This window comes from Canis aureus, chromosome 6 (genome assembly GCF_053574225.1).
Source record: "Canis aureus isolate CA01 chromosome 6, VMU_Caureus_v.1.0, whole genome shotgun sequence".
Taxonomy (NCBI): domain Eukaryota; kingdom Metazoa; phylum Chordata; class Mammalia; order Carnivora; family Canidae; genus Canis; species Canis aureus.
Window position 1 is genome coordinate 59,749,424 of NC_135616.1, and position 24,760 is coordinate 59,774,183.

General features: G+C 35.4%; 1 protein-coding gene across 14 annotated transcripts in view; it reads left to right on the top strand.

Moving 5' to 3' along the window:
- RASAL2 (RAS protein activator like 2) overlaps window positions 1–24,760 on the top strand; it is a 347,106-nt gene that overhangs the window by 242,196 nt on the left and 80,150 nt on the right. For 13 of the 14 annotated variants that reach the window (XM_077901811.1, XM_077901814.1, XM_077901815.1 and 10 more), the window contains one exon: window positions 17,581–17,687. In XM_077901811.1, coding sequence (XP_077757937.1) covers window positions 17,581–17,687 — 107 coding nt within the window. Of the gene's footprint in view, window positions 1–16,768; window positions 16,806–17,580; window positions 17,688–24,760 lie in introns of those variants that run through there. The other variant, XM_077901819.1, reaches the window with a different exon arrangement.

The following is a 24,760-nucleotide window of genomic DNA, read 5'->3' on the forward strand; positions in this document are numbered from 1 at the left end:
GTATAGAGAAAGAGGGTCACCAACATTGCCTGTGAGAAATAAGAGACAGTTTGCTTTGCTTTAACAAAGAGTTCTAGCTCTGGGCAAAGCTTACTATGTCATCCGGTCAGCTGTTCATGGTATTCAGACAACTTCTACCAGCCAAAATATATTATTGTTTTACTATACCTCTTAGTACAATGATAATAAGGCTTGCCTTGTAAGAGTGGCAATAGGCTTTGTGTGCAAGAAAAGCCAACATATGGATTGAGAAGTAGCTTTTCTGCAAGGTGTGAAATATTTGTAATGTTCATATAGAAGATTTCTACTGAGTATATAAAATAGGACACATAGACCAGCTGTCATTTAAACTTCCCATTTATGGATGTTTTCTAATAGATTTCTGAAGAAAGCAACTATTGATCATGGAATTATTGATATAATAAATTCATAAGAAAGTTAGGTTATAAATCCATTTGTGTCATCAGTGCAATAGGAGAGCTTGATACACAAATCCTATTTGTGAACACTTTTGTTAGATTAATAATTGCCTTGAAATTATTTTTTATAAATTTGATTTGTCTTATATTTCACTAAATACAGATATACCTTTATTATAAGTGGGCACAATTTATGGTCTTCTAATTTATTCTTCATGAGTATTACCTATAACCTAAGAATAATCTTCTACCATTCTAAAGGGCATCTATCTTTAAAATTTTTTAAATTATATTTAGCATGACTTTGTTTTGTTTTATTTAATTCAATTATGTTGTCAATCTAAACGTTCTATAAATGATTTCTTTTTTTCATGCAGTTTAGGTATAAAGGGTCATCCTAATCAGATCTTTTCTAATTCTGTAAAGACTCAGGTATATATATTTTGATATCAATGCTGCTGTTAATTTGTTTATCATAGCCTCACTTACCTTGGGTATTTGGGTGACTTTAAGAAATATGTGTACCTCTTATCCTCATTTCTCTAAAGCCTATCCTATTCTACTTGCTTCCCATTCCTCTTCCCTCCACATACACCGAGAAACATCAGTGAAGAAAAGCAAATACAAATATCCCTAAGTAAAACCAACCACTTAAACCCTATTGCATCATGGGAAAGGAAGGTAGAGTCATCACTAAACATCTTTCCCTTGCTCTTGCATGATATTTTTCTGTATTCTAATTATCTAGCCTTAAGATTAATTTACTTCTTTTTTTGGCTATTTACCTCCATTATGTCTAAAAAGAAATCAGTCAAATACATAGAGTTGGGCAAATAAAAGGTGACTACAATTTATGCCCTATCCCCACTCCCATCCTCTGTTTAGGAGAGTTAATGAATTCCTCTTTATTCACAAATGGAGGTGATAAAGACACACGATGTTAGAACATGCTTAGAAGAAAAATGCGAATTCCTATAAATTATCCAACTAATAGAAGGAAACCTTAGCATTTGTAATAGATAAAACACAGGGAAGTCAGTCATGATGCTGCTCAAGGGCCACAATAAGTTTAGTTGCTGAGAGAGTAGACAGCTATGTAACTCCTGCTCTTATTTGGGAGGTTTCCAGACCATGGGTAGCAAACACTTCTGTCTGTGGATAAACAGGAATTTACTAAGTTCTTCCAGAGGAACTAGGAGGAAAACTATCCTAGATATAGCTTATAATAGCTTGAGGATTAAGCAAAGCTTTTATGTCATTTGCTAATATAATTACCATTAATTACAACATGCTTTTCCCAGTGAAGATGCCAAAAGAAAAATAAGAAACCTGAATCTACTTTATGGTGAATCTAGGATGAATGGAACCAAAAGAGTCATGTCAGAGAACCTATTAAACTATGCTTTCTTTTCCTAAGGAAAGGTTTCTCTCAAAGAGGAGACGAAAGGAAAGTACTTTGTGTTGGTTGGGCTTTACTACTTCACTTTTGAACAATAGCCACTTAACTAATGTTCAGGCCTTCCCGTTGATTTAGTGCAATGCTGGTTTGATGCAACTTCATAAAACTGTGCTGTACATTATTCTACTCAAAAACCTTCCATGGCTCCCTTCTCACCTATCAGATGAAGTCAAGACATCTTATGCGGAACTTATTCTGGCCCTTCTGTTTGACATTCCAATATTCTTTTGAGGGAGGGGCAAAGAAGCCCTTCACTCCACCAAATGGATTAACTTTCTATATCTTACACACAAACATTGCCCTTTGCTACCTTCGCACACGTTATTTCTTCTGTCAGCAGTGTGCCTTCATCCAAATTGAACTTTCGTAACCTTGCCCCTATTTTGGATCTTGCTCATGAACAAAATATTGTGCTAGGTACTATGGCTAGATACAAAGAGGTATAAGATAAAGCTGTTTGTGAGAAATGTAGAATTTGGTTGGGGAGAAAAACACGAACTGTGTACAGTTAAGTGAGACAGACTTAACAATAATTCAAGACAACAACGGAGAAAATAAAGTAGTACTTGATTGTGAAATGATTTATCTAGGCAAAAATTGCCTTGGAAATTTGAAGAAGGGAGGTATCATTTTCAATTAGGAACACTGAAAATTGCTTTACAGATAGGATTTAATCTGAATCTTAAAAGATAGAGTAGATTTTTATAGAAATGTAGTTTTCTGTATGGAAGGAGTGTCATGAGGAATATTAAATTATGTTCATGTCTAATGAAAAAAACTGATTTGAAAGGAATGGGAAGTTCATGTAAAGTAGTGATAAGAGACAATATGTGAAGGATGTTTGGTGGCTGGCTGGGTAGGACCTTTCATGACAATCTATTGAGTAACAGCTTTATCTGGAAAGCAGTTGGAAAGAATTAAAGATTATTGAGTAAGAAAAAAATGTGACTAAAATAATTTCTTAGGAAGACATATGTGAAAATGTCTAAACAGGGGGACAAGACCAGAAGCAGTTAAACCTTTTTGAAAGCTATTAGAGAGAAGTCCAGATATGGACTAAGTGCTTCTATTTTAACACTTAACTCCCTATGGTATTATTAGTGGTTTCCTTATTTGTTATTAAAACTAGATTGTGAATGCCTTCAAAACAGGGGCCCAGTCCTCTGTCTTTTCAGCACCCAGTACACTCCAGGTGGAGAGGAATATTTATGTACCGAATATCAAAAACTGAGATGAAAAGATGGCGAGATTTCAAAGACTGTATCAACAGAATTGCTGACAGATTGGCAGAATGGGGGAGAAAATAAAGACTTTTGAATTTGGGAAGATGGTGGTGCTATTAACAGAAATTGAAAAGTTGGGAAAGGGAGTCAGTTTTTGAGGGAAGAAGATGAGTTCTGTTTAGATCTATTGAGTTTGAGGTGGCTAGTACATATTCAGATAGAAATATAGTTCTAATTATTGGACATGAAGTCACAGGTAGAGAGCGACATTTGGGAACCATCTAGAGAAGAAAGATAGTTCAAGCTTAGCATCTGTGAGTGACCTACTATTGAGAAACTGTCAAGAAAAAAACCGAGGTCAGGAACTGAACCTTGAAGAACACTAGTTGGGAGAGTGGGGTGGGGGTGGGGTAGAGAGGAAGAGGAGATCCAGAGGGAATGATCATAAAGGTAGGTGGAAAGCCAGGATGATATGGTGTGTGGTACAAGTGCTAAGGTAGAAAAAGGCCAGCAATGTCAGTGGTTATAAAAGACAAAAAGAAGTCAGAAATGACCACTGGATTTGGTAATTAGGAGACTTTTTTTTTTTAATTAGGAGACTTTTGGTAACTTGTGAAATTATCAGTTCTATTTCATTCATTAGAGTTGAAGGAAGAGAAGTTAGATTTTATAATATTGAGAAAGACAGCAGATGATGAGACAGTGAAAGCTACAGGCTACATCTCTTACCTGGAGAAATCTGTGACTAATAAAAAGGAAAAGTGCCTTTTTTAAAAATTGGGGAGACTTGTACGTATTTTTGGTAGAGAGCAAGATATTGAACCTATTAAAATATATTAAAATAACTAAGGGCACAAAATCGTTTATGAGTTTGAAAGTGAGTGTGGCATTTAAGAGCACAGAGTTAACCTTTTGAAAGGAGAAACTCATACAGGAATCAAAGTTGCTTGTAGGGATTTAGCAGTGGAAAATAGGGAAGATGAAGGAGATAACTGCTATGGTATTAATCTTATGGCATTTAACTCACCCAGTCTTGCATTGCAGTTAGTTAATTGTGTACCCACCTAGCACTCCCCTGTTTCTGAAAGGTAGGGATTTTCCCTTAATAATTTGGCATCTTCTAGAATAACACTGAAGAGGTACTTAGTAAATAAATTTTTTTGAATGAATAAATGTTATTCAGATACTCAAAAGTTTGAGATTCAGCCATTTTCACAATTACCCAAATTACTCTGTCAGAGCTACCCTTTTTCTACACTGTTCTCTATTCTCAGATCTGCAAGTACCATTTAAGGGACGTTGGTAGCATTTGCAATGATTTCAGTAGGTTGTAATTGTGTTTTCCAAATTCTAGAATAAGCAGGAAAATACTCAAATATTTTGTACTACTTTGCATTTTCTAAACTAAATTTAAGTGATTTTTTCATTAAGTGAAGTTATTTAAGTGATATAATCATTCTATAAAAGAAGATTATAATTTTGGTAAAACCTAAATATTTTTAAGCTTCTAAATGACCCTACTGACTACAGTTAATTATTTGGTATTGGTAGCTATTACCTGATTCCTAAAATCACACCTAACCTCAAGGGGAAAGCATATTCAAAATTTAAAACTCTCATCTCTGGAAAAATGGCAGATATCCTGAAAACACAGAAACAACTAGAAATGTCATATTAATGAAACAAATATTTTTAGACTGCCTAGTTGACCTCTTCTTAGGAAAGAAAGGAAATCCCCTGGAAGAGAAAAAATAAATATCCAGGTAGTAAATTGTCCTGGGGGTATTTGCCAATCTTAGAATTCCAGAATGTTAAGTTTTATTTTATTTTATTTTTTTTAATGTTTTTTTTTTTTTTTTTTTTTTTTTTTTTTTTTACTTATGATAGTCACACAGAGAGAGAGACACAGGCAGAGAGAGAAACAGGCTCCATGCACCGGGAGCCCGACGTGGGATTCGATCCCGAGTCTCCAGGATCGCGCCCTGGGCCAAAGGCAGGCGCCAAACCGCTGCGCCACCCAGGGATCCCCAGAATGTTAAGTTTTAATAGCCACAAGATAGGACATGAGCCTAGGGGCCAAAGTGAAAAATTAGAATGGAAAGTCTCAGGGCACCTAGCTAGCTCAGTCGGAGAAGCATGCAAGTCTTTATCTCTGGGTCCTGAGTTTGAGCCCCACACTGGGTGTGGATATTGCTTAAATAAATAAAACTTAAAAAAAAAAAAAAAAAAAAAGAACCAAAATCCTCATCCCATTGTTCCTTATACAACTAGATCTCTTGATGACTGAAAATAAGAAAAGAATCTGCTCATTCACAAATCTTACTTATCTTAGACTGGACTACTGGTCAGGGAGGGAAGAGGGTAAAAATCCCTGGGAATTTATAACCACAGTTCTGATAAGGTAAAAGTAAAATTGTGTACAACAATATTGATGTTAGATAGGAAGGGGATAATTGGAACTGAAGTTTTTTAAGATCATTGAATTATTCAAGAGAAGGATAGAAATCAAGATTAGCATTAGGCTTTAAATATATGTGTTAAAATGGTAAGGACAGCTATTAAAAGAATGAAAATAGAGTGCATGATTTCAAAAGCAGTAGAGAAGAAAATGAATTTTTAAAACTTGATCAATCTGAGCAGACAGAAAATCAGGAAAAAAGCATTTTAAAATGTGAATAGAAAAACATAGTAAGATAATAGAAATAAAATCTAACTATATCAGAAAACACAATATTGAAAATGTTAAAAGGTAAAGATAGCCAGACTCCATTTCTTTACTAATGTTGCAAATGAAAAAGACATAAAGACAGACCCAGAAGGATTAAAAGTAAAAAGTTTAGGAAAAGATATCTTTGGCAAATAAAAGCTAGCATCTCCATGAAAACAAGATAAAATGGAGCTTTATGTCAAAAACCATTAGTAGGAATAAAGGAGGTCACTACATAAAGATAAAATGTAGAAATTGCTAGAAAGATACAACAATCTTACATTGTATCCAGTAACAGTCTCAAAATTTATAAGGCAAAAATGGACAGAAATATAAGGAGAAACTGATAAATCCTATCCACAAAAAAATTTTTTTTTTTTTATGATAGTCACAGAGAGAGAGAGAGAGAGAGAGAGGCAGAGACACAGGCAGAGGGAGAAGCAGGCTCCATGCACTGGGAACCCGATGTGGGATTCGATCCCAGGTCTCCAGGATCATGCCCTGGGCCAAAGGCAGGCGCTAAACCGCTGCACCACCCAGGGATCCCCTATCCACAAAAATTTGAGAAGACATTCCTTTCAGGAAAATTTTTGAAAGAACTTTTTTTTTTCTCTTTTTCTAAGGAAATCCTCTAAATAAAGGATGTAAGACTTTAAATACCAATGTTCCCACCTGTTAGACTCAATAGGAATTCAGCTGCCATGCTTAGGGGTTAGCATGACTCTTAGGATTTTTTTGCTGCTTTTTTAATTTAGATATCAGGATGTCAATTTATTCATTTCTGATGAAAAACCGAATTGTCACTGATTAGAAACACTAATGCAAGTGTAATCCAACATTTATTCTTTTTCAGAAGTCAAGCTACATAAGAAATCAAACCATAATAAGTGGTTGATTTTAAGATACTGATTCAATTTCTTTCATGGTTATAAGTTACAAGCCTGCTTATATTCTTCCATAGTCAATTTAATAAATTACATCTTTCTGTAAAATATCCATCTTCTTAGGGAAACTGGGTGGCTCAGTCTGTTTAGTGTCCAACTCTTGATTTTGGCTCAGGTCATGATGCCAGAGTTGTGAGCCTGTATGGAGCTCTGTGCTGGGCAAGGAGCCTGCTAAGATTCTTTTCTTTTAAGATTAAGATTCTTTCTCTCCCACTCCTTCTCCCCCCCACCCCATAAAATAAAATTTTCCTAAAAGGATGTGCAAATAAAAAATTTAAGAAAACCAAGCTGAACAGATATCTAAGGAAAATGGAAATGAATAAGAAGATATGAAGACTTAAACCTTATTACATTTACATGTGCTTCTTAAGAACCTGGAAATTTGTGAGATCTCAAAAAGGATGTTGCATGGAAGGAAAAACCTCAAAACTTTTTAAAAAAATTTTTATTTACTTATTCATGAGAGACACAGAGAGTGAGAGAGAGAGGCAGAAACACAGGCAGAGGGAGAAGCAGGCTCCATGCAGGGATCCCGATGTGGGACTTGATCCTAGGTCTCCAGGATCACACCCTGGGCTGAAGGCAGGCGCTAAACCACTGAGCCACTCAGGGATCCCATAAAACCTCGAAACTTTTAAACCTAAGCTATCATGAAGCTTCTTTATCAAAATTTCAATTATATCTGAAGATTCAAATTAATAAACATAAAAAAAGTTATTCTTAAGCTTAACTTAATGGGTTCACTTTAATTCCATATGTTATTTAGAAATAACTAGAACATTTATTAATAATTTTACTACATATTAAATTCAACCATGTGAAATTGTATACAAAATACTTCACCACTTAAACATAACAAAAATGGTAATTCTCTATGAACCAGTGTGTTTATTAAAGGAGGATAAAAAAGGTGTTCAGACTATGCTGAACTATTTTTTAGGTGTTAAAATTTGTAATTATTATCTTTTATTCTGTTTTAATACTCCCTGCAAACAAGCAAGAATTGGTGCAGATGGTTTATGAGAACATTGTAGGAGACCAATTTAAAATGGAGAGAATTCTATTTACTAAAATTTGTTTTATTTAAAAATTGAGGCAGAGATCACTATTATTGAAATCTTGCATTATTCAAACTTTATTCAAAGACAGCAGTTGCAGAACACTGTACTGAGCAGGAATGCAGTTTGTTACCTGAAACTGAAGAACATATAATCAAGTAATTTCAACTTCTACGAACGTATTAATTGGAAATCAAAAAAATGTCAATAATGAGAACTGGTTTTATGGAAGTAGATGAACTAACATTGCTATTGAAGGTCACCTAAGATCTGGCAGATAGATGGAAACCATTAGCAAACATGCAGGGGAATGAATATGGCCAGTTTGAGATCAAAGATCATCTGTCTAAGGCAATTTGTTGGAGAGTGTTGACAGAAGAGTGACTGTGAAAGGTGGGGCCAGGTGGTTTTTTTCCCCATGCCTGACTGTCTAAAGATCTCTAGGAAGGTAATTACACCAAGAAAGTAATGTTTTAGGGAGACTAATCTGTTAATGGAGAGCAGGATAGCTTTCAGCAGAGAAAGAAGTCAGAGAGATCAGTTAGGACAACCTTGCCATGATCTGCATGAGAAGATAAAAAAAGTCCGGGACTAGGGTGATGGATAAAGGGGACTAAATAAAGCCAACAGACTTTTTGAAAAGAGACTTGGCAGTGTTGGTGGCCTAATGAGTACAAATCAACATCACAGGCTTCTGCTTTTTCTGATACTTTCACTAAGAAGCGATGTCCAATGTAAACACTTTTTGTTTTTGTACAGTGCTGTATGTATACTTGGTCCTCAGTATGAGTAAGTTCTTGTCTTTATATTAGAGGCCAAATATTTGTGCTTTCAATACTTCTCAATACTGAAAGTATTGAGAACTAGTCTTTTTTAAAAAATTAATTTAAATTCAGTGAATTAACATATAGTGTATTATTAGTTTCAGAGGTTAGAGTTCAGTGGTTCATCAGTTGCATATAACACCCACGGCTTATTACATCACATGCCCTCCTTAATGCCCATCCCCTGGTTATCTATCCTCCTCACCCACCTCCCCTCCAGCATCCTCAGTTTGTTTCCTATGGTTAAGAGTCTCTTATGGTTTGTCTCCCTCTCTGATTTCATTTTGTTTAATTTTTCCCTCCCTGCCCCTATAATCCTCTGTTTTGTTTCTTAAATATCACAAACCAGTCTTAAAAGACCCTGGTGTAATCAAGGACCAAATATATTTTTTTAAGATTTTAAAAATGAATACTGAAATCACAGTATGAATAAATCAAAGATTATACCTACAATTATATATGAAATGTACCAATAATGAGAACATGTTACATTGGTTATAGAAAAGCTTAAAGTTCTTACAACTCTGTAAAGTTAGAAGATATAGTACCTTCCAGAGTTGAACATAAAATATTTTTCATCAAAATGAAGCTGTGAGATTAAGAAAGTTTTACAAATAACTGGTTTGAAATGCTCAAAAACGTCATTTAATGCTGAACAATGTTTTCATATTTAAAGATTATTCTTTGTAAAACCTAAGATCTTAATGCTATTTATCTATCTTTGTCTCATAGAATTGGCCTAAGTAGTTATCTCTCGTGTACTGAAGATTACTTTAGGAGGATAGAAAGACAGGATTTTGTTTTATTTATTTTTTAATACTTTATTCTTTTAGGGCAGTTTTAGGTTCATAGCAAAATTAAAAGACTTCTCATATATCCTTATCCCCACACATACACGCCCTCCCCCATTCCAATATCCTCAACCAGAATAGTACATTGGTTACAGTTGATGAATCTGCATTGACACATTATAATCACCCAAAGTCCATAGTTTACATTAGGGTTTATTTTTAAAAAATATTTATTTATTCATGAGAGACCCAGAGAGGCAGAGACAGCAGAAGGAGAAGCAGGCTTCCCACAGGGAGCCCGATGCAGGGCTCCATCCCAGGACCCCTGAGCCAAAGGCAGATGCTCAACCACTGAGCCACCCAGATGCCCCAGGGTTCATTTTTGATATTGTAACATCCTTGGACAAATGTCTAATGACATGCATCCATCACTACAGTATCATACAGAGATTGTTCACTGCCTTAAAAGTTACTTACAGGGATCCCTGGGTGGCGCAGCAGTTTGGCGCCTGCCTTTGGCCCAGGGTGTGATCCCGGAGACCCAGGATCGAATCCCACGTTGGGCTCCCGGTGCATGGAGCCTGCTTCTCCCTCTGCCTATGTCTCTGCCCGCCCCCCCTCTCTCTCTCTGTGACTATCATTAAAAAAAAAAAAAAAAAGTTACTTACAAATAACTGGTTTAACTTACAAAAAACTGGTTTTTAAAAATCATCTGTGCTCCATCTACTCCACCCCCCCACAAAGGTAGGTTATTTTTTGGAGGGCTTTTAATTTTTAATTTAAGGAATCAGTAGTAGTTATTTTTTATAGGTTGTTTCCTGTTTCAGGAAATGCAATCTTTGATGGGCTTTTTTTGCAACAAATTATCCCTTAAAGAGTGTGATTTCTTTTTTTTAAATTGTACATGCATGATGAGAAATGTTAACTAGAGTTAGTGTAGTGATCATTTCACAGTGTATACGAATACTGAGTTATTATGTTGTACATCTGAAATCAGTATCATCTGTATGTCAGTTACCCCTCAATTTAAAAAAAGAATTTCAAGGGCACCTGGATGCCTCAGTTGGTAGTGCATCTGACACTTGATCCCAGGGTTGTGAGTTCCAGTCCCACATTGGGCATGGAGCCTAGTGTTTTTTGTTGTTGTTTTTTAAGATTTTATTTATTGATTGACTGATTTGAGAGAGGGAAAGTGTGTATGAGTGAGGTGAGGGGCAGAGGGAGAGAGAACCTCAGACTCTGTGTGTTAAACACGGAGCTGGACTCCAGGCCTGATCCCAGGACCTGAGCCGAAATCAAGAGTCAGACACTAAACAGACTGAGCCACCCAGGCACTCCTGGAACCAAGTTAAAAAAAAAATTTTTTTTTTAAGTAAAAAAAAAAATACTTATTAGATTTACCTAGAGAGGTTTTTTTTTTTAATGCTTATGAGTAGGCTATCCCCTCCCCTCCCTCAGAGGTTGTGATTCAAACACAGGCACCTGTGTTTGATTAAAAGCTCCACAGCTGATTTCAATTCATAGCCAGGTTGGCAAATCACTGGTTAAGTGGACTGCAATGTGATAACACATTTTTTTTTAATTTAAGGATAATTAACATACATTGTCATATTAGCTTCAGCGATTCTATGCATTACTCAGTGCTCAGCACAATAATATAATGCTAAGTGATTTAATTCTCTTTAAAATACGAAGAATCGTGTGCATATTGTTAAAGTTCTTTGAGGGTTTTTTTAGGAAGAAGAAAATAGGAGTCTCCATGATTATTTATTTCTTCTCCATTACAGCCCATTATATAAAACAGTAGGAGAACAGGATAGCATGCATGATAATTAAAAGTACAGACTCTAGAACCAGACCGTGTGAGTTCCAGTCCTGATTCTGCCCTTTACCAGCTGTGCAAACATGGACAGAGTAATAGAACCTCTTTTTCTTTCCTTATCTATAAATAAAGGTGATAGTCCCTGTTCCAGAGAATTGATGTGACAATGGAAGAGATAACTCCTATAAAACACTTAGCATGTAATAATCATAAATGGTAGTTTGGTGTTGCAGGTATCCTCGTTATTATGTTTTTATCATTATTATTAAGATTCCTGGTGGTTATCACTAAGAACCAGAGATACACTTTGTATTAGAAACTTAAGTTACCCATGTAAACATCCCTGAGCTGTTTTTTTAGCCTTTCTGGTCGAGACTGCTATTTGTACAAAACCTGTTCTCTGCTATCCCATCCAATGTCATCATATGAAGAAATGGAATACTTGTGGGTGTCCAGACTCCTTGAACAGAGAGAAATCCATTTTCCTATTATAATAGTAAGAAGAAAATCTTAAAATAATAGAGAATAAATTTGCTGAAGTAAGGAAAAGGTGGGGAGACTGAATGGCTTTACTTTCTGAAAATTCACCACATTTGTGTACTTAGCACCAATTTGTTCAGATTGAAGTAAGTGTTGAGGGCATGCCAACTTGAAAGGTCTGCTTGTTTGAGTGAGGTACTACAGTCTCAGTGATACCAATTGGATATATTAAAGTGACTCTGGGGATTTGTATTTCAGAGCAGCTAAATGGTAGTGACTGTCAGTACATAAGCTTTCAAGCTGTAAAAACAAGAGACAGCAGAAAATGTCCTACTGGAAAGCAGGTAGATGAAGTCCATAAAACGCCCAGGCGCTATGGTATTGGCAACTATATAAATGCAGTCAATAATTTTCTTCTCTTCATTCTTGTCACTTTTCCTTTACAAAATGGTTCTCTACCCAGATCTTTAAGATCCCATTGCCTTGAGGAGTCCAACAGCAAAACATACAATCCCATTTTCATGAAGCCTTTTCTCTTTCACCTTTTGCCATTTGTTTTTGAGGTCCTTTTTTACTGAATCCGTACACATCTATTGCCTAATACTGCTCTTTCTTCCCATTCAGTTCCTTAAATGTCTTCTCTGCTCCTGTGGAAAAGGAATTCTCCTAATTTAGAATTTATAGCATAAAGAGTTAAGTTATTTGCTTATTTTATTCATTAATAACTTGAGCCACTGATATCCTGTCTTATTTATTGTCATCATTTACACAATGTAAAGGCAAACAGATGAGAGTGAAGCAGGCTGATTCACAGCAGCACCCTGAGATTTCACTGACATGAATGGGTGCATGAACACAGTTTGGTGTGTATTCAATTTTCTGTCATGCTTTGTTGGAATGTTATTGATTTTTAAAAAGGTTTTTGAAGTGAACTGAAGAATTCCCCTTTTAAGAATATTAGAACACTTGTTTCCTAAATATAATACAAAAATATTAAAGGGGCTTCTGAATAATTGCAATTGGCAGAGCATTCACGTTCATTCATGTTTTATAATTCTGTACACAGAATTACTAGGAATTGGCTTGGGTTGCCATTCATGGGAAGTATTCAGGCATACTATATATGCCACACTGCACTCATGAGCATATAATGGTTTTCTGATCTGTCGTAACTAGAAAATTTTGCTATAAGAAGGATATTTTGGTTCTTTACATCATTGTCCACCAAATTAAAACTTTGTCTTTCTACATTTTGTTCTTTTGTATTGAATTTCTGAAATTACTTTCACATTGGTAAGTAGTATTTTTTTCTTTGAAACTTGGCCCCCACATTCATCCAAGAAATTAATAATCGTTACTACCTAAAGGGCTGCCCCAAGGATTAAGAAAGATAAATTCCACATCCAACACTTAGCACAAAGCAAAGACTCAGTAATCACTAAAATTATCATAAAAATACTTCTGCCTCAAAGTAGTGCCTAAATAACTTTTATAGTACATCTTTTTTTTTATCTCTAGAGAAAGTATTTTGTATCATTCCTTAATGATGGTAACTCATCCTAAGAGTGGCAGACCTTATCAGAATTAATGACATTTGAGTCCTGTTATTTATGTTAAGCATGTTAAGCATGCATATATGACATGATGGTATATAAACTTCAGCTAAATGTGCTTGAACAAAAATAAATGCACTGATGCTTATCAATATTTGGCCATAATGATAACAGGCATAACAGATACCTTTCTCATTTAAGATATTTTCAGAGGTTTTTGGAACCTAACCCTCAGTTAATATGATAAGTATATTAACCTTTACTCTCTTTCCAAACATAATAATATTCCAGAATTATTTTAGTCACAGTCATTATTCAAAATCCTGAAAAGAAAATAATTAAGAAAGTGACAGTATATTCCCATAAGGTTTCTGTGTGATTTGTACCTTTTGGTGAAGTATGTTTGACCAGGTAGTTTTTCACGTCAGAGTGAAAAGCTCAAGTCTTGACGCATAGGTCTACAGAGCTTACGTGGCCTGAGCACACTTACCCCAGTCTCGGACTTTCTGCTACTCTTTGTTCTACTCACACCAGTTGTACTGGCCTCCATGCTGCACCTGACCCTAGAAGCTTCATATTGGCTTCCCTCTGCCTGTAGCGTTCTTCCCTAATAAATACGAGGATGACTTCCACAGCTCATCTTCTCAAGCAACTACCCATTCACTATGATTACCATAGTGGAATTACTACAACTCTTCATCTCTTTTACACTGTCCTATTTTTTTGTCCTCCTTGAAATATCTTTTGACATTTGCTTCCTGATAAGTGAATTAAGGCCATGAACAATACAACTATAAGGTTCTAAAGGCATAGGTTGACTTCTATCTGTTGAAGAAGACAAGCACATCCTCCACCAAAAGTGCTTTTGTCCCTATACCTCCAGCTGCCAATTTCTTTGCCACACTTTCCAAAGAAGGCACATCAATGGAGAGAAAAATATGTATTACATAGAATAAATGACGTTATGATACCAGACTTTGGATTTAGAGAGCCCCTTTCTTCCAAAAAGCTAATTTTACATCAAAGCATATAAATTCATTCATCTTGCCTTCATCTCTGGTTGGTCTGAACATCCCAGTTTATTAATGAAGACCAGAGCAGAAAAGGTGAGATGGCTTACACAAGATCACATAGATAATTGATAGAGATGCTAAGAAAAGCACCCAGATGTTCTCTTTGTTCAGTATATGTTCCACATGGAGCTGTATTGCCGGTTATCTTTTATTAAGAGAAGTGGTCACCTCATCTTGGTGCATATCCAATGGTAAAGGAAATGAAATAAATTTAAAACTTAATCATTTCTTTATATTTTAAAACTTTTTTTGCCTTTCTATCTGAAGATGAAAAATATTTTTAGAGGATGAGAAAGTGAACAGGACAGTTTCAGACCTTTACTGAAACAATATTATAAGTCTCTATCTCAGTCTTAGAGGGCTAGCATATTTTAAAATGACTGTAATTAAATATTATAACTATGAAAGGAACAATTTTTACAGCGGGTGAAAATAATGCGGTATATGTAGCATGAGTGGGAGCAGGGAAGAGAGCTGTCTAATTTTGGTCTACTGGAACCAGTATAGATTTTCTTTCTAACTCAGCAGAAATGTGGCTTTAAGAGCATAGTAGCAGCTTTCCTTTCAGCCTGGAGATTTAAAGTTAAAGGTAGCTGGACCAGTTTAATATGCAGGCTTGCCTGTGACTAATCCAACGAGCTGTTAATTCGGTCCTTGCTGATGCTGCTACCTGGTTGTACGTGGCAATTGGTGCTTGGGGTATATATCCTCTCAGCTTTGAAATGGTTCTGAATCTTCTGAAAATGAGAGAACTTGGGTATTAGAGGGCCTTTTGTGCATCAGCAGATAAGTTACATTGTTGTGGGAGCTGAGAAAGAAGTGTAGACCTCTCATCATTTGTTGATTTAGCTTATTCCCTCTTTCCCCTCTTAGTGGCAGTTCAAGAAAAATTTAATTTCTTCTTTTTGAACCCAGTGGTATTCTTTAAGCTATACCAGAGTTGTGATTTTTTTTTCATGATGCAGAAAGAGAATCTAAAAGAGGAAGAAGTACAACAAATAACATATTTGTTAGAGTTTAAAATATGGCTGCTCATTTTAGCCAATATAATTTTACATTGTTAAAAGCCTGGAAGTGTATTTATTTAGTGAGTTCATATGCCTGAAAACTAAAATTAGATATTTGAAAGAAAATGAGGAAATAAGTTTCCATTTTTTTCCTTATCCAGAACATTGCAAATTAAGGAAAACTGTTTACTGGATCATTTTATTCTTGCTAATGGAACTTATTTTCTCCTAGTTTGGTTTCTCCATCAATTATTCAGAGATTAAACTATGTTATACTGTAATATTCGATCTCATGTATCTTCTAATTATAGGTCATTATCAGAAGAAGGATGAGATTTTCATCTATCTTCACCAGCCCATCTCCCTACCAGCCTGCCCCCCATATAGTAGAAATGCCTAACTTGGATAATCACTCTTTAAAGTCACCTTCCAAAAAAGTCTGAAGGTCTTGTTGTTCAGTGTGCTTTGCAAAGCTGACTTGTTTAAAATTGGGGCTTTGTGCCATTGCCTTGAATTTTAACTAATTATACTGCCATTTTTTTAGAAGTCGTGTGTGCCTACTTCAGAAAATGGCTTTGTACATTAAGGCTCATTTAACCACTGATGGTTAGAGAGAAGTTGAGAGACAGTTATTGGTTGTAATTTTTAAAAGTGATAGCGTGGGACTTCCTTGTACTGCAGGCGTATAAGACGCTATGTTGGCAACCTCTCAGTCATTAGGAATGTTGCAATTTGGCTTATGTTTTACGGGTCAAGATGTCACACAGAGGATCTGTTTAGTCATGGAAAGAAAATCAGTGTCCAGCGTGCAAAGGTAGTAATAGGGTAAGCACTTCCAATCGGATTTTCATAGGAGGGATTGATTTGTGTTCATTCCTAGGTCTGTGTAAAATGGTGTCCTTTTGGCACTAGCTGAATATAAATTTCAGTAAATGTTTTTTCTTGCTGCAGATTAGTGCACTACAGTGAAATTTTCTGTAACTGAGGGGAGGCAGTGGTTGGGCGTCTGCTAATAGCCTGAAAGTAACTAATGAGGATGTGCAGTCGGAACGATTGATTGAATAGCTGCAGTCCTGTGTGTTTCTTTCTCGCTTGCTCTCTGCAAGCTGTAGAGAGGGAGGGGGAAGAGCAAGACACAGGGAGGGAGCGAGAGAAAAAACGCTTTCTGTTAAGTGGAAGTAGCACGGATCCCAGGGGCCAGGAGGCCAGAAATGGAAGTTTAAACTGCATCTATCTTTTAAAGGGAGAGCAGCAGGAATCAAAATGTCAGTCTCCGGAGTCACGATTTACTCCTTATTTTTTAAGATCTGGAAGATAATACAGAGTACTTTTTTTAGGATGTGTTTTTTTCCTTGTCCATGTTGAGATTATCTAATGTTATCTGAGAAGCTGGATTCCTATATGTCTGTCAGTTGAAGTGGAGATGGGAAGCAGTTGTGATAAAGGTATAATATGTGTATATCTATCATCTGTGTGTGCGTGTGTATGTGCATATATATATATGCATATATTTATATCACTATGAAAAAATTGTCTAAATGTAACCTTAATGTAGTGTATAGTAACTAAATTAGAAAATACCACCTCATCTGCAGAATCCGAAGCTTGTTAGGTCAGTTTGAACAGGTTTAGGATTCCAGAGTAAGATCTTAGTAAGGTCATCTTGCCAGCACAAGGAGAAGCTGATCTATTTTTATATCTGCATAGGCATATATGTTATTTTATCCTAGCCGCTTTCGGTTGTCTCGTGGCCCTTTGGTTGCAGTCTGGTGAATCATCTTATCTGCACGGAACTGAACTTTGACCTTCGTGCAGACACCAGCAAATCATGTGCAACACTAGACTGTATGCTGTTCACAAGAATATCAAAAATTTCTTTGGATTCTATTAACTCCTATATTGCTGACAAACTGAGAAGTAGGTCCATACATTGTGAGATGCAGATAGTAAGTGAATTTATAGATATTAAGTATAGCCCAGAAAATTTACTTTCTCTATGTGCCCAGATAGAATTATAATCTGTCATGCTAAAGCAGATTTCTTAAGTGTGACCGGGTCTCCCTTGTCCCTTGATCATGTGGAGATAGAACGTGATGTACCTTTAAACCAAACTGATTATTTTTGTGGTGGTGGTGGTGGGGGGAATCCCACTAATTTACAGTTTAGTCAAAGATCCTAAATTTTGGTGTCTTTATGACATTTTTTTTTCTTCTTTTGCAGAGGTGCCGGCAGAAAGGTCCCCACGCAGACGGAGTATCTCAGGGACCAGTACATCAGAGAAACCCAACTCCATGGACACTGTAAATACCTCACCCTTCAAAGTACCAGTAAGTACTCCTCTTCTCCGGAAGATATTTTATTTTTCTCTCCTTTCTTCTTGGAGTTAGAGACAGTTACTAAGGAATCAAAACATTTTGCTCAAGAATTTCTTTATAATACTGAAGTTAAGAGGACAGAGTTATCAACTTACATAGATTAACTGTGGTTAACCTCCACTACTTTCAGTAGCAGGTTTATTAGATTTTAGCGAATAATTATTTTTACTTATGGGAGATTTCTAAAATGTATTAAAAAATATGTTAAATTCAAAGTCTTCTGAACTATAGAGTGCAAATCTTTGCAGGATGCCCTTTTATCAAGTTACTAAAGAAAACCTGTCACCGTTCCATAAAGATGCTGTTAGATTTTTTTTTCTTAACAAGTGGGAGGAGTTTTTTGGGATTTTGTGTTATTTTTCTTGGGCTAGAGTATAATCAGTGAATGATGGGACTCATATAAACAGTAAATGGTGGGACTCATAAAGTTGCATGGCAGATTATCAGAGACAATTGTGAGTTCTAATCCTGAGACCTGGCCTGTGCTTTGCTTAAGCCATCTTTTAGATAACCATCTAAGTGCTTAAGAAATGCCCTGGAAGAAATAGCCCAGTTTAAAATATTCCTTAAACTGATGAGGCAGTACTAAGAAATCAGTATTAAATCTTAAATGCTGAAATCAGGAGGCTCTAAGTGATCAGGTCAGCTAATCACCAGTTGCAGTCCTAGTTTGGACCTTTTTGATATAAGTCTGAGTAACCCAGATTTTGATTCATCCATTTTCTATGTTTATTGACTTAAGAAAGAGACTAAGTGTATCGTTTTATTAAAATGTATTGTTTTTAAACTTGAAAAGAATTACTGCCATGAGGTTGGTCATTATTGTAGGTACAGAGGAAATCAGTATAGAGTAGAAGTAGACTTTTCTATTGGAGAAAAAAAAAGACTTATTTTCTTTTAATTCTGTAAGTTAATATGTTGTATTCTTTATTTATGTATTCCAATACATTTTTTTAAGTTTGGGTGACTTTTTTAAGTTGAACTGATATTTTGAGATATATAAGTTGGCATTCATTTGTAAATTAACCAAAGTGAATGTTTTATGTTTATGTTTATTAACGCTGAGAACAAGATATTTCCCCTTATTGTATTTCAATGATCTATAGAGTTCATGGATATCTATCTGTTACTATGACACCTTTCGAATGTTACCAATTCTCTCATTTTTAAAGATCAGAAGCAAGATTGTATTAATATTCTAACCAAATTGTGACAGGAATTATAAAATATCAGACTTCATTTCTTTTCCTGAATTCTTTGTTCCATAGGCATGGCTTCTCACTTAAATGTTGGGTTGTTTGTTGTTTGTTTGTTTTTTAATGAATGAAAAAAGGCATTGTTTTTCCTCCTTCCTCCCCTTCTTGTTTTCCTGATGAAACAAATCAAATATAGTAAAACTGACCATACATATACAGTGTTTGGTGAAAAGAATTGAGTTAGAATTTGAAATATTGATACCATCATGCTAGAATAAATTTATACATATTTTTAAAGTCAATAACTGAAGAAAGAGATACCTCTATAATATAAAACATTCAGGTACTTATATTGAATCTTAAGTTCATGGCTGGAATTTTAAAATTTAAATTAATTAGGAACAACAATTTTCATTTATATTTAAACAGTTGATAGCTGATTTAAGGTTTACCTTCCTAATAAAACTAGTTATTCTTGAGTAAAAGTAATAAACCAATGATGCATATACATGACCACTAGCACTGCTTACAAACCATGTACTTAGTTGTCATTTTTCTGACAATCTCAGCCACCTCATGGATTTAGAAATATTGAAGGAAAGAGGGGCCACTGACTGGCAGCCTACAGTGACAAAGCCCATGCACCTAGCTGTGTAGGAGAGTTTAACCAATCCTTATCTACACAGTTATTTGAAAAATAACTATCAGAACACACTGGTTGTAATTTTTCAAAAGATGACAGTGAGTCAAGAAAGGAGTCATAAAAACAATCCAAGTCACTCAGGATAAAGGCAAATAGCCCAATATTTATCAGTAGTCCTTAAGAATACTGTTGTATTACAGGATGGATGGTATATAGTACAGTAATTGACATTGATAATAATGATCCTGAATCATTAAGAAGTGGAATTATATTGTGCTGAGCTTCTCTTTAAAGTGTAACTGTGTAATATTGTATGATATATATCCACTGAGAATATTTTAAATCTTGAAAATATGTGATGCTTATAAAACTTGTTATCCAGAAAAATCTGGTTTGTGAATACCTTATTCCATGATAATGCTGTATAAATAATTTATATTCTTTTACAAGAAACCAAAATATGCTGGCTAGATGAGGTACTGCAGTACCTCATATATCTGTGAAAGTACACAGTATGTTTTAAATTTCCATAGAATACCGATAGTTAATGTGATTTACTTAAATGTAATGCCAATAAGAATTATGTCTAGTTTTCAGATCAACACAAAATATTTTTGTGGTTGATATCACAACAGAGTCTCTGAATATGGAAAAGCAGAACAAAAAGGAACCAAACTTTGAGATACTTAACTAAATTATATAGTGTTTTGTGTTATTAACATGATTGTTTCCATAGAAATGATCCATGTTAACTTTATGAAGGAGCAGAAGTGACTTTTAAGGACAAGTTCTTGTGGTTCTAGGATTCAGGGGTCTTTACTGTGGTGAACCACAAGTTCACTACTTATCAAGTAGACTCTCCAAAGGGCTTGTTCTTCCCAGCTCCATTTTCGGGCAAATACTGAAGAGCAGATAAAGAAGTTTTCAGCAAGCCTCGACTGAAATTATTGACAGTAACACACTTACTGAATGCTTACTTTGGGCCAAGTATTAGTGATTCACCAATTATTGAAACTTTCTTGGCACCAGGTTCTGGGGAAAGAGAAATGAACACAACAGAATTTTCCATTCCCAGAGCATTTCTAGTCTAGTAGCAAGAGACAGAAAAACAACCAGATTCACAAGGAGGTAGATAAGCGTGGTGACACTGGTTTTTAACAATGCATTGTATAAGCTAAGGCTTTGCCGGGGAGCCAGTATTTGAGCTGTTCCAAAGGCTGAATGAAAATAATTGACAGGCAGAAGAGTATTCCAGGCTGAGGCAATAGCATTTTAGAAAGACACACTTCACAAAGTGACTGAGGCGTCCGGGGAATGTAGAAAGGGTTCAGTGAGGCACAAGCCAAAAAGCATGTAGGCAAAAATAGCAAGAGAGAAGGATGGGGAGGTAGGTTGGGGCAAGACTGTGAATGTTTTTTGCCTAGCTTAACTAAATTTGGCAAGTGTTAGAGGTTTGTTTTTTGAAATATTTATCTTGGCTCAAAAACTAAACCAAAAAAGAGCTAGTCTCATGGATTCTTCAAAAGGGCCTTCTTCTCACCTCCATTTGTATAAATACTAGTATTGGTAAGTTAACTTGGCTTTTCCCTAAGTCACTTTTTCCTCTTGCTATCAATATTGCAACTCAGGGCTATAGGTCAAGGACTGCCTGCCATTCAATAGAGGGCCATCCCAGCACCCACCCACTAGTTCTAGAGTAGTGGTTAGCTTGAGGGAGATCCAGGAGAAGCAGGCATGTAAGAGTCGCTTGTATCCCGCTGGCTGCTGCTGGATATGGCAGGAAGGAGCCAAGGAGTAACTATAGCAGTGAACCCAAATCAGGGAAGCCCAAAACCTTTGTATATCTTTCTCAACTCCCAAAATGTATATTTTTAAAAACTTCAAGTGGATAACCAGTACAACATTATATTCACATATATTTCTTAGTCTAAGCCACCTTTACATCAGTGGTAAACAGCAGAGTCAATACATTTAAAAATAAAGATAAACATAAGAGGGAACTTACATGGCCCAACATATAGGTAAGGCAAGGTCCTGGTTTTTAGGGATGTCTCAGTATATTTGTACTTTTGTCTATTCATAGCTGTAAGGAAAAGCAGAGAGATCTGCAGGGTAGTTTTTCTGTTTCTTGTATTGATTCCATATTTCTTTACCTTAATTCCAGTTGCAACTCTTTGTGGGTTGTGTCCCTCATTAGACATTATGTAAGTATCTTGTCTTTGTTAACTACTTCAGTGCCCAACACAGTACTTTGCACACAGTAAGCACTCAACAAAAAATTGTTAAATGGATAAGATATGCATGAATTATTGAATGACCAGAATGAAGTGAGTATCTCGCATTTACTCTCTTGGTATTACTGATGGTATCTCACTCTAGTGGATTACTAAACCATTTAATAATCACTAGGCAATCATTTGGAGTAAATGAGTGTACCTGTGCAGAAAAGTTACATTTTTTCTTCAGCCTAGAGATTTTAATATGTATTTGGAATTCGGGGCTATGGTATTTTATGTATATAGTATATATATGCTGTCGCTACTTACATTGTGAAGTGAAACTAGATAGAATTTTTTATTTAATGATTTGTTTCTGTGGATATTTCTTTGAGTCTTTTAGGTGCCATACAAATGTATAAGTTCACAATGTTTTTGCAGATTTGAGTTTTGACTATTAGCTTCTTCAAGAACCATTTTAGTCATTTGAATAGTTTTAGCCTCTTTTTAAAGATGCTATTTTTCTTTCTTTTTTTTTTTTTTTTTTAGTATCTTGCTAGACCTTTTACATTTGTCATATTTGTGTTTTCCTCTAATTAAAACATCCATTATATGTCTTATACATTGTTAAAACTAGATTCAAATGATATTATGGGGGTGATTAGGAAGGAATGAGTAAACTAATGAAAGTTATCCAGGTACTTAAATTTAATTCAGAAAGGGAAAATGATCACGCCTTGTAATTGTATATATTTCGTTCACATTGCCTGAGTTTTTGAAACATGCTTCTTTCTTTAATGTTCTATTTATAAAGTGACTATTGATATTTATGATTTTTATATCACTTCTCCTTAGACGATGCCATTAATTTGGCTTTGGCTAAAAGAAAGCTGCTTGTGTTCCGGGCCAGGTGCTTGGCTTAGTGTTCTCATTTCCATAACACAATGGTCTGAGTTGGCCTTCCATGTAAATGTAACACAATGCAGTCGCAGCTGCTTCGTTTGTATTAGCTTTGAGCTTGGCTCTGAAAGAATTCAGGCACTAAAATATATGCCAAGACAACCAGAAAGCATAGTTGAACTAGGGCAGTAGCTGACTATTCCTTTGTAACCCTTCTCGTTCCTGTCACAGTGACACCTGAGCATTCCCAATCAGATATATAGTAGATAGAAAAGACTGTCAAAAGATGAAAATTTTGCATAGTTTTTAGAAGAGGTAAAGCTTTGGAAGAATAAATGTAGACTAAGTTAAATTTTTATGTAAAAAGAAATATTACACCCTTTCTTAAGTATTGAGATGTGAGGCTCAGTTGGGTATTGGTCTCTGTTTTGAATAGAATCCTCAATGAGAGCAATAAGATCCTCAATAAGATTTTTGTTTTTCCAACTTAAACAAAGAGACAAAGTTTCATAACCACTTGGTAAAGATCAAATACCACTGGTTTTGACAATAATCATATTTGATTATTGGTATTATACCAATAATGGTTTTCAGTGGTTTTCAACTCTGGCTATACCTAAATATTACCTAAGGAACGTCCCCCAAAACAAACACACATACAAGACTAATAATGCCTGGGCTCTACCTCAAACCAGTTAAATCAAAATCTCTAGACTAGAACCCAGTATTCTGTATTTTTAAAAAACCTTCCCAGGTGATTCTAATACGTACCCAGGGTTGAGAGCTATTTGTCCAAATGATTTGTTAGTATATTTGGAACCCATTTTAGTCCCATGTCTTCCCTGCAGACATCACTGCTTTCTTTTGTACCTTCAAGTCTGGCATAAGAAACTAATAAGCGATATTTTTTTCTGTGGCCTGTCATAGCTCACAAATGCTGCATTGTATATTAGTTGTCCTTCCAAGTGTTTGACACCGTCAGTTCAGATGACAAGTCTACATTTACAAAATACTTTATTGTGGCATAGTGACCTTTGATGAGCCTAAGAATCTAGTTTTAGGCGTGAAATAATCAATTTGAATTTATAGCATCCAAGGTGCAATACCATTTTAATTTTTGTATTCCTCATTGCATTTGCATTCCTGGACACTAAGTTCTATCCTCTGCTACTTAACGATTCTATATCCAACTTTTCTTCTCTTTACTGACCATCTGTGTAGAGTTAAAGTCAAAAGTAGGATCACCCTGCAGTGGTACTTCTTTTTAATAGAGAGTGTATTTATATTCATGTATGTATGAATATATATGAATTATATTCATATTATATGTCTATCAAAATAGTACTACCAGAGTAAAAATAATATAATAAACATAAGAATGTCAGAAAAGGAAAATTATAGTCTGAAGATGTTAAATATTAACTATACCTTTAAATCATTTTGTAATCAGAAGAGGTGTAATTTTTAAGTTTTTAAATAATAAATATCCTAGGAAATATAAAATTTGAAGCAGAGAAAAAAGGAATAAGGTTAGATACAACCCCTTAAGAGAGGTAGAAAGGAGATAACAAATACCTGGAAGAAAAGAGAACAGGCATGGCAGGGAATATTGCCCAGGTTCTCAACTTGAAAGAATAAAAGAATGAGGGAAACTCTCCTCGATTTATAGTTATTCATAAAATAGGTTTGCAGTAGTGCTGACTAGTGAAGATGCCAGTGGTATCTTGCCCAGGAGAAGAGGGCTATTTCAGAGAGAGAATGAGAGGAACTCACATAGCTCATTCTTATGGATAGTATACTATAAGCCCCTCTTCCTCAAAGCAAAGATATTTTTCTTCTGCTTTAATGGGGAGTGGAGGCTTAACACCTTTCATTTTACAATTAGAAATAAATGTTTTGAAGGGCTAATGCCCACTAAAGGAAATGTAACTAACCTCTAAGCACAGCTCTAAGCACACCTCTAAGCATGATATCAGATGCTTTCCTCTTTCACAGAAGTTAAGAAGCTAGAGATATGGAAATGAAACTTTGCCAACTTCTCAATTTGCTAGTGTTAGCTGAACAGGAAGG